This window comes from Saccopteryx leptura, chromosome 6 (assembly GCF_036850995.1).
Source record: "Saccopteryx leptura isolate mSacLep1 chromosome 6, mSacLep1_pri_phased_curated, whole genome shotgun sequence".
In the NCBI taxonomy this organism is placed as follows: domain Eukaryota; kingdom Metazoa; phylum Chordata; class Mammalia; order Chiroptera; family Emballonuridae; genus Saccopteryx; species Saccopteryx leptura.
Window position 1 is genome coordinate 128,472,914 of NC_089508.1, and position 10,623 is coordinate 128,483,536.

General features: G+C 55.8%; 1 protein-coding gene across 2 annotated transcripts; it reads right to left on the bottom strand.

Annotated features, from left to right (window-relative positions):
• Positions 1 to 3,429: 3,429 nt before the first annotated feature.
• Positions 3,430 to 10,623, bottom strand: ULK3 (unc-51 like kinase 3). Of its 2 annotated transcripts, XM_066342363.1 has the most exons (17): positions 10,436 to 10,623; positions 10,227 to 10,286; positions 9,763 to 9,903; positions 9,560 to 9,680; positions 8,889 to 8,993; positions 7,452 to 7,595; positions 7,176 to 7,258; positions 6,578 to 6,733; positions 6,296 to 6,401; positions 6,089 to 6,129; positions 5,758 to 5,860; positions 5,549 to 5,613; positions 5,391 to 5,466; positions 5,281 to 5,321; positions 4,907 to 4,954; positions 4,635 to 4,701; positions 3,430 to 4,541 (listed from the first exon to the last, which is right to left on the bottom strand). In XM_066342363.1, the coding sequence occupies exons 1-17, from the start codon at positions 10,535 to 10,537 to the stop codon at positions 4,525 to 4,527; spliced, it is 1,476 nt and encodes a 491-aa protein (XP_066198460.1). In that variant the 5' UTR covers positions 10,538 to 10,623; the 3' UTR covers positions 3,430 to 4,524. The 2 variants fall into 2 exon arrangements, with proteins under 2 accessions (XP_066198460.1, XP_066198461.1); XM_066342364.1 differs by lacking the exon at positions 10,227 to 10,286 and having other exon boundaries at positions 10,436 to 10,618.

Below are 10,623 nucleotides of genomic sequence, written 5' to 3' on the forward strand. Positions count from 1 at the left end.
CCATAGTTTAGATTAGGCATTTACCTACCCAGGCCCTCCCCTTCTCCCTCCTGTTCTTTGTCCCTTTCATTCTTTCCGCCCTTAAGGATACAGATGTTGAAGGAGGATCAGACAGCCCCTTGGGCCCCACCCCCACCACCACTCTTTAGGAAGAGACAGCAAAGATGGCCAGCTTGCTCCTCCTCACCCTCACCCTTGGTTCTCTAGCTCCATACGGGTGATTGCAGGGAGACTGGTGACAAGTCCTGGTCTCTGCCCCCACTCAGGTCTCCTTCCACCTGTGCAGACAGCTCTGGCCTTCTTCCCAGAGGGAGAGGGCTACAGGTCTCAAGTGATTCTCCAAAGGCCAGTTGGTCCCCAGGGTGGAGATGGGGAGGATGGGGACAGGGTTTGGAGTAAAGAGGTTCCCCCCTTGCCTCAGTGGCCAGCTGGCCCCTCCGCAGACACTAGAGGCTCCCAGCAGCTGGGAACAGCTGGGGCAACGCTGGCTGAGCCAGGACTGCTGGCAGTGCCTACTGCTCAACCAATGCCTGAGGCTGCTTGGGGGTGGGAGCCACACTGGAAGCGAGCCACACAGCCTGTAGCCTGCCTCTAGCCCAGTACCTATCAAGCATCACTCTTCTCAGAATCTATGTGAGGCTCCAAGAGAGAAGAGGGTGGGCTGGGTCATGGGGAGCAGGGCACCGGGGCTACCTCAGCCTTGCTCAGCAGGGTCCATGCCTGCGTGTGAGAGCGTGAGAAGTCTGTGTGAGCTATGCATGGCCTGTGAGCCTGGATGTGGCTTTGGGTATTTTGGGGTGTCTGAGGGCTGTGGCCTGTTAGTGTTTGTGTATCTATGGGGTTTTGAGTGGACAAGTGTGGGGATGAGCTGCTTGCTCTGGGAGAAGCAGTCACAGACATACCTCCTTCCCTTGTGCTGCAGCCTCAGGGTTGGGCCATCTCCCTCTGGAGGGGTGCTGGAGCAGCAGTGGTCTCTGGGGAAGAGCCCTCCTAGATGACCTGCCAGAATCCACCTTCCAAATCTCCCCAGTTAGCCAAAGAAGGGACAGGTTGGGAGAGGGACACCTGGGTCCCTCAATCTGTTCCAGAGGACCATCTACTAGCCCAGGCCGGTCCCTTGGGAGACAGAGTTCCAGGCCCAGGTGCTCCCCCAGCTTGGCCCAGTGACAGCTTGGAGCTTGGGAAATTGAGTAGAGGTGGGAGGACAGGGCAGGGTCAGGCAGCTTGATGCTGGGAAGGTGTCTGCCCTGTTCTGGGCACATGCAGAGTATTAAAGATAAAAGGGAGAAACAACTCTAACCCTAAGAAGAAAATTTTATTTTAAAAAGCCAATTTCCCATAGGCCTCTGCCATTCGAAGGGAGCCCTAGAGAGCAAATCCCACCTCCTCCCCTGACCTCTCCCTCTTTGGCAGGTGGCTCAAACACAGGACCACCTTGGAGGCCATCTAAACACTCTGCCCAGGGAGGGTCCAATCCCCTCAGTGATCCCACCTGCCTGGTCTCCTGTTGTCAGGCAGCCAATGCAAATATCACAGTCAGGGCCTGTGGGCCAACACCTCCAACCCATCATCCTAGTTGGCCAGTCTCCTCTTCCCATTCAGTCTTCTCCATTCACCCCCACAAACAACTCCACTCACTCCCCTTTCACCCTTTCACTTACTAAGGCCTTTTTTTGTCCAGCCCATGTCCAAGGTAACCTGAAGTACCATCCTGTCCCTAACTCTGAAAACATGTCCCTGAATCACTGGGTGCCAGGCTCGTGTGCAGTAACTCATCAGACCCTTACAGGCTCCCAGGACACTTCACTTCTGCCCAGTTTCACTGAGGGAAATGGGTCAGTCCAGAGATTTACAACTGGTATGCCACCAGAACTTTGAATTTATTTTTTAAAATTAATTTTTAGAGAGAGAGAGGAGGGGGGAGGAGCAGGAAGCATCAACTCCCATATGTGCCTTGACCAGGCAAGCCCCGGGGTTTGAACCGGTGACATCAGTGTTCCAGGTCAATGCTTTATCCACTGTGCCACCTCAGGTCAGGCGTCACCGGAACTTTGAAAACATGCAATACCTGACTACTTATCAGACACTGACCTCTTTTCTCTTAGATTGTCAAATTTTAAAATGACAAAGCCTGACCTTGACCTGTCTTGGCACAATGAATAGGGTGTCGATGTGGAACACTGAGGTCCCTGGTTTGAGGCTCTGGGATTGCCCACTCAAAGCACATATGAGAAGCAACTATGAGTTGATGCTTCCCACTCCTCCCACCTTCTTTCTCTAAAATCAATAAATAAACTCTTAAAAAAAAAAAAAAAAAAAAAAGTAGCCAACACAACAGCAGCAGTCCTGTGTGAATGAATCAAAATTTTATCTACTTTGTCAGATCAGCCAAAAAATAACTTTTTTTGGTGTGCCACAGAGCTTTAGTGATTAATGTGCCACAAGATGAAAAAGGTTGAAAATCACTGGACTAGATAATGGGTCTCTTGGCCAAATGGCAGAGCCAGGACTTGGGCCCTATCTTCCGGACCACTGTTCTGCATTGCCCTGACCTCCAGGCCAGGGTCTTCAGGGAAAACACATAGTTCCCTCCCTTGAACATTGGCTAGACGGCTCTCCTGGTGGTTGGTATGTGATCATCTATAGATCTGCTGCCTGGGTGCTTCCCCAGGGTGGTGGGCTGCTTATTCCCTACATCCCCAAAGATGCTTCCAAGTGCTGTTCAGACCAAAACCTTGGGGTGGAAGGCGGTTAAGAACTGCTGGAAATGACTCCAGTTTGGGGAGGATCCTGGAGGACTAAGTATGAGCATGGGACACTCTAGAGCAGTGGTTCTCAACCTTTCTAATGCCGTGACCCCAAACCAAAAAATAATTTTGGTGGTTACTTCATAACTGTAATTTTACTAGTTATGATTCGGAATGTAAATACCTGATATGCATTATGTATTTTCCGATGGCTTTAAGCGACCCCGTTGGGGTCGCGACCCACAAGTTGAGAACCGCTGCCCTACAGAATGCCCTTTGTCTTAACCTGGCTCCCTAATCACTCACCTGCCCAAGAGGGGTGAGAGGCCAGGAATCCTGTCTGGTGCAGGGAAGTGTGCTGTGCAGTGCACAGAGGTTTTACAGTACTACACCCCAGCCATGGAGTTCACCCTTTCCCAGGTGCACCTTGGGAAGGCCCTTGCCTGGCACCCAGGCCTGTGCTTGTCCCCTCCCCACTAGTCCCTTAGGTGGTGAGCAGGAATGGCAGATAGTCAGCCTGACTCTTCGCTCCCCTGGGACCTGAAAGCAGGAGGCAGATGTGACTCACTCCCCCCTCTACCCCATGGCCTCCCCCAGCCCCCCCTCAGGTTACCCAGGAAAATGGGGCTGCCAACCTCGACCTGCTCCTTCTCTTCTTCCAGGGTAAGAGAAGAATCACAAATTCAGAAAATAATTTAATAGGGAGACAATGAACAATATTCTTCACATGACTTCCAGCAGGCTAGAGATGATCCCTGTCCCAAGGAGGCACTGAAGGGTGGAGGGTTAGAAATCACTGAAAGCCTCTCAACAGTTTTTAAAACAAACCCCCAAATAACTCCAGGTGTGTGCCTTCTTCCTCAGATTAAAGTCACATTGTCCTCGCAGAAGCCCATGTGTGTATGTGTGTGTGTGTGGGGGGGGGCTCAGAAGGTACCAGAAATGCCATTAAAGAGATGGGGAGACCCAGGCAGGCCCAGAAGGGCAAGGTTCTTGCCCAGGACATATGCTGGGATAGTAGCCATGTCAGACCTGGAAGGTCTCCTGGGCCCCCAAAACCTGAGGGGTCAGGAAGCCCCCATGCCAAGCCAGGAGTAGCTCTTCTGAAAGTAGGAGGGTGTTCCCCAAAAAGGGATTGAGGACCCCTCCCAATACCACCCCAGGCCAGGGCAGGAACATGGCATGAGTTTCTCTGGTCTGCCCCACCCTACTAAGTATATAATATTTTCATGGATTAACTTAAAATGCTGAGAAGGTTTGGGCAGACACCAGTTTCCAAGGAGATTGGTGAGTTCTATGGGGCTGAGTACAGACCATAGAGGGTGGGGGTGGCCCCTGAGCAGTCTTAGAGAGCCCTGGTCTGGTGCATGGACAGAGGTGAGTTGAAATAGGGGCTCCCAGGAAGGACAGCGGTGGGCACAGGGCACCCTGCCTTTTCCTCAGAGCAAACACAGAGCCTCAATGCCACAGACTGACAGGCTCAGGGTCCGGCAGCCACCAGTTAACCAGTCACATGAAACACTCTTCTCCCAGAGGCCTGCTCCCCCCTGCCCAGGGCCAGGCTTACTGCTCCAGGCACACAAAGGACAGGGCCGTCAGAGCCTCCATGGGATGGAGAATATCCTGAGGGGTGCTGGGGACCCTGGGAGGCAATGCTCGCAAAGCTGCCCATCTGGGATGGCTGCTCTACCAGGCTGCAGAATTCTGGGCATCAGACTGGGTGAGTGTGTCCCCCAAGTCTAGGTGGCCCATGATCTGTCCAGTCATCCTTTTGTGGTCACTGCAGGGTGCAAGCTGTGGAGGGGCAAGGAAGAAGGTCAGTGTCAGGGCTGCCATCAGTCCTCACTGCTCCTTGTGTGGAGGGTGGGACCCCAGGGCAGGACTCACAGCTGCGAACAGACTCAGAGAGCCCCTCCTTATCCATGGTCTCGGCTTCCCAGCGACATTCCCTCATCTGTGGGAGACAAAGCCAGCACCATGGGTGAGAGGCAGCTAGGGCAGGCACAGGAGCTGCATGGACAGCTGCTGTGCAACCCAGGGTGAAGGGAAGACAGTGACAGAGAGGTTTTTGGATGGAGACAGGAAAGAGACACACACAGGGGTGAGCAGAGCAGGGGACAGACACCCACATGCAGGAGCAGAGCCCTACATGTGCCCACCTTGACCTGCTCTTTCACGTACTCAGCTCGAGCCATGAGGTTCTGAACCTGCCCAGGGAAGACAGATGTGTCCATGGGTGGGGGGGAGGGGCCTCCAGATCCTCTGCCCCTCAGGACAACTCCTCCAGGCCCCTCTCTGCTCCTTCCTCCAGAAAGCCTTCCTGACTGAAGCAACCCAGCCCTTGCCTGTTCCACTGCTGCTCTGAGCTCCAGAGCCCCCACAGAGCACATGGGATCACCAAGTGATGGGGCCTGTGAGGTCTGACTCCCTGACTTGACACTCCCCCCAAGGCAACCCCAGGAGGCCCTCCCAAATGGGAGGAGGGTCAAAGGGGAAGATGAAGCACCCCAATTCTCTCAAACCTAGTGGGCACCTCAGTGTGAAGCAGCTCTCGCCTCCGGCCTGGGGGCTCCCCTGCAAAGAGAGGGGCGTGGTAAGGGCAGGGCAGCAGGGCACAAGCAGGGTGGCAGCAGGGGGCCTCACCTGCTAGCAGCAGCAGCAGTTCCCCCAGGCTGTGCTGGTATAGGTCCAGGGCATCCTGATCCTCACCAGCCTCCTCCTGTAGCCAGACATACCAGGTCATGTCAGATCATGACCTAGGCTCCTTCCGCCCTACCCAGGCCCTCCCACTGGGTACAAACCTTGGCCCTGGCAGCAGAAGCCACTTCCAGGGCAGCCAGGAGGCGTGGCTTGTCCCGGGCCATCTCTGGGAGGAGGGAAGGGGCAAAGGCTATGGGTGAGGGAGCAGCCTGTTTTCCCACCTCAGGGAATCTTCCCCTCCAGCATCTGCCTCCCCCTCAGGCTGGAAGGAAGCTGCCGGGGGCCTGGGTCAATCAGGAGCTGGGCCTACCTCTGAGCAGATCTTGGGCAGAGGCCCCCTGCCTTAGCAGGGCTCTACTGGAGGAGGACACGATGGCCTTGAGCTCCTCAGCACGGGACACATACTGCCTCACCTACAGGAGCATGAGGGACTGAGGGGCTGTGGTGAGGCTGTCCCACCCTGCCTCCCTCACCAGCACCTCCAAATTCTCCATCTAGGTCCTCAGTGACTGTCCCAACCTGTAATACCAGGGGCTGGCCTGACCCTTTCCCACAACAGGAAGTCCCAGTTCTAAGAGAGCCAGTCATCTGGTGGCCCCCACACCCTTCACCCATTTCTTCCAGGGAACTCACTCACCCACCTTTGCCTTAATTGCCTCCTTCCGCTGGGCATCCACTTCGTCTGCAGAATGTGGTGGTTTATGTGAGGACCGCTGCCCCACACCAAACCCTCTAGAACCCCCAAACCACTTGTCTCCCATAAAACTCTGGATGGGGAAAGGTGTCTGGGAGCCACCCACTGCAGCTCTGGGAGCCACACCCACTGCTCTGGGCCTCCAGACACTCACAGTGCAATGCAGGCACGAAGAAGTCTAGTGCCTTGCAGTACAGAGCTAAGGCGGCTGCAGCATCCCCATCCTCATCCTTCTTCACAGCCTGCACCACCAGCGCGGTCTGGGGGACGGGCAGGCCAGGAGTCATGCCCACCCCTCTGCTCTCCATGAAGTGGGAAGAGCAGGTCCATGGAGCCCATCCTCTGCCCCATGTGGGGCAAGTTACCTGTTTACCACCGAAAGGGGTAGACGAGACCCCCCAATCTACACTCTCTCCATTCCTAGTGGCCCACTCACTGCTTGTGCCAGGCTCTCCCCACTGGGCATGTGCTCCAGGTCCACCCAGGGGTGGGCAAAGAAGTCCTGGAAGGAGATGCGGCGGCCAGGGTCCCGCTCCAGGAGCCGCTGCAGCAGGTCCCGGCAGTCTCGGGAGAGTGGGGGCCGCAGGGGGAGCTGAAGGGAGGACAGTGACAGGTCACATGGGGCTCCAGAACCTCCCCCACCCTGTCCTGGTGTGTCCCTGAGGTACACAGGTGGGGAGGGACAGGTGGAGAATCTGAGAGCCAGGAAAACAGTGATAAACCTGGTGTGGGGGCAGTGGAGCCAAGCCTCCCACCCAGGCCACCCTGGAACCCCAAGCTGTCACAGAGTCCAAATTCAGGTTCTGCTCCCCAACCTGGTCTATGCTCTTGGGGAAGCTGGGCCTGCTTTTACACAGCAGTCTGTGGGCTGACCTGGGCCCGCAGAACTGAACAGAGCTCCAAGCATGCCCAGTACCACAAGCAGCCTGGAGCCCACAACCCAGTCTGTGCAGGGGCAGTGAGGTCTCCAACCTGAGGGCTCTGACTCCCTCCACCCTCTGACAGACAGGTTGCTAGGGTCCTGCAGGGCCCACCTTGACAACCCGGTTACTCCGTATCTTCTCTTCCAACTCTGTGAACGACCTGGAGGCAAAGGGGGGTTGCCCAAACAGGGCTTCTGTGGAGGGAGGCAGAGGGCAGGCTGGTAGGAAGCAGGGTCCAGCCTGGCCTGGCCCACCCCTCAGAGCAGGTGCCCCAGGGCCATTAAGAGTCAGTCTCCTTATTCAAGTCCTTCAGGAATGGCCAGAGATGGCTTGCCCAAGGACACAGTGCAGGCCTCACTGGTGGGGGGCAAGGGACGGAGCTCTCACCGTACAGGATGACCCCCACGGACCAGAGATCCACACGGGCATCATACTGCTGCTGACACACCATCTCAGGGGCCATGTAGAGTGGGGAGCCACGGAGCACATGCTTCTCATCCCACGGGGACATGTGCTGCGCGAAGCCGAAGTCTGCAAGCAAGGGACTAGGCAGTGGGTCTCATAGTCCAGCTGCCTCTGCTCTCAGCCTTTGAAACCTCACTCGAACTCCAGCACAGGACTCCTTCCCCTTCCAGATGCACCAGGATCAATCCGACTTCCCAGCCTTGTCTCATTATTTATTTATTTAAAAAATTTTTATTTGAATTTGTTGGAGTGACATTGGTTAATAAAGTGGTATCATTTTCAGGTATATAATTCTATAATACATCATCCATATACTGTATTGTGTGTTCACCACCCCAAGTCAAGCTTTTGATCATTATTAATCTCAAACACCCTCCTACATCTTCTCGTAGTGACATAAGTCCTCCACATCCTACGCAGTCCCCTCAGGCACCCTTTTTCAAGAAGCCCACCCTGCTTACACCAGCTATGAGGATAATGGTCCAAGAGGGGTCAGAAGCCTCCCTCACTGTCCCACCAAGCTCAGGTTATACCCTGCTCCCTGGCCTCCGCCTCAAGTCGGTTCTACAAATCCTATCAGGGACCACAACCACCCCGTCCCTACTTCACACTCCTCAGCACTGCCACAGGTTGGGTCAGTTTAAGCCCCAAGCCTGGTGACACACCAAGTCCTGACCCTAGTCACACATTGACTCTTGACCCTGACCCCAACCACTATACTGCTAGGTCAAGTGTGGGTAGCCTGAGAAAGGTCCCGTTTTTTTCTTTTCTTTTTTTTTTTTGAATATTTGTGAAGTGAGAAGCAGGGAGGCAGAGAGGTAAGACTCCCACATGCACCTGACTGGGATCACCTGGCATGCCCACCAGGGGGCGATGCTCTGCCCAACTGGGGCATTGCTCCTTTGCAACCAGAGCCATTCTAGCGCCTGAGGCAGAGGCCATGGAGCTATCCTCAGCACCCAGGCCAACTTTGCTTCAATGGAGCCTTGGCTGCGGGAGGGGAAGAGGAAGATAGAGAGAAGGGAGAGGGGGAGGGGTGGAGAAGCAGATGGGTGCCTCTCCTGTGTGCCTTGGCCGGGAATCAAACCTGAGGCTTCCACATGCCGGGCTGATGCTCTACCACTGAGCCAACCGGCCAGGGCCAAAAGGTCCCACTTTTTGATGATGAGGCCCATACTTGGACCTCCCAGCCTGTTGCTCTTTGATGACTCAATTGAGGGCTCCATGAGAACCCAGGCTGCTGAGGGCACACCCACCCTCCAAACCTTGAAGCTCCATTCAGAACCAGAGACCCAGATCAACCCACAGATTACTGTGTGAACCCAGGACCCGCCTTCCCCTGCTGTTCCCAACTCACACCTGCCAGTTTGAGGTGAGGCTTCTCCAAGGTGCTCAGCAGAATGTTCTGTGGCTTCAGATCCAGGTGAGATATATTCCGTTCATGCAGAAACTGCAGAGCACTTGCTGGGGAGGACACATGCAGAGAAACAGATCAGAAGGGCCCATCTCCCACCTGCCTCTTGCCTCCCCTTGCTTACATATCTGCCTCTTCAAGCCTTATGACCCCAGTTCTAGCCGGGCTGGTCTTCTGAATGCTTTACATACATACAAGTACCAGCTTCCTGACACTTCTAACAACACTCCCACCACCAGTGCCCGCTTTCCTCCACTGGCCCCTTCACAAGTTCCTCCACTACGATAAGCCTCCCTGGATGCCCCCGCCCTTTAGGCTCTTGCATTTTCTCTTGACAAAGCACTCAAGTACTACCCACTGGGCCCTGGAATGTCCTACAAAGCCCTTTTGTTATGTTCCACAGGTGGGAAATCTGGACTTCTCCCAGATTAGGGCTCCTGCCTCTATGTGTTATAATATTCTTAAGCCAGTTGTGGACACAAGGCAGAGTTGGGGCCTTAAAAATCCAAGCTGTTAAAGGAGGTAACTGCTAAGAGTGCAGGGGATCTAAGCTTGGGTAGAGGTGTGTGTAGGAGAGGACAGAGGTCATGGGAAGTCTACAGTCAGAGGCTTTTACCCAACTGCTGCATGAAGACACGAGCCACCTTCTCAGTAAGAATCCGGCGGGTATGAATGAAGCAAGACAAGTCACCTCCTGCGCAGAACTCCATGACGAGGTAGATGTTGTCACTGTCCCACTGTGGGGAGAGGCAAAGGGGCAGCTTGAAGAGCGGTCTCTTCTCCCGCCACTTTGCAGGTGGCCCCGCCCCAGGCCCACACCTGGAAGTCTTTCAGCTGCACGATGTTGGGGTGTCGGATGCCCTTGAGGATCTCAATCTCCGTCAGGAGGTTCTCCACCGACGCCTTGTTCAAACTCTTCTTGGCCACACACTTTATGGCTACCACCTCCCGCGTGTCCTTCTGCGGTAACAGGAGACTGGAGGGTTCTGCCTTGAGGCGCAGGGCCCACGCCCAGCCAGAGAGGCTCTGGTCCCCTACACCCCACCTGTCGATTCCTCCATGGGCCACTCACTCCTGCATCCAGGTGCCCCAGCTTCCCCTCCCCAGGCCAGTGAGCCCCCTTACTCCGGAGTGCTGGCTCTCCAACCCTCGGCGCCCCGAGTCCCACAGCCCTTCTGCAGCGCCCGCTGAGGCCTGCCGCTCGGGGTTCTAGCATTGGCCACTCCGCCTAAGCGGCTCCAGCCTTGCAGACCTTTACCCAAGCCCCCTCCCAGCCCATCAACCATCCTCCTGTTCCGAGCCTGTTCTTCAGCCACGGACACGAGGCTGCATCCAGATCTCACCTGCATCTCCGGACAAAACACGAGCGTGTACACGTGTTTGCTGTTAAGAGCTAAGGGGATGGTCAGCTCCCCAAAGGTCAGTCCGGGCCGCGGACACCGTCCCCAACCTCCCCTGGCTTCCGGCCGCTCTCGCTCGGGCCCGCACCCACCTTGGCGTAGGCCTTGTACACCGTGGCGTACGTGCCACTGCCCAGGCGCTCGGTGAGGATGAAGCCGTCCACCCGCGGGGGTCCCCAGCCGGACACCGCCATCCCGACCGGGCGCTTCCTGCTTCCCCGCGCGGTTCCGGCCGAGTGGAACGCTAGCAGCGCGCATTGGGGCTAGCAGACTCCACACC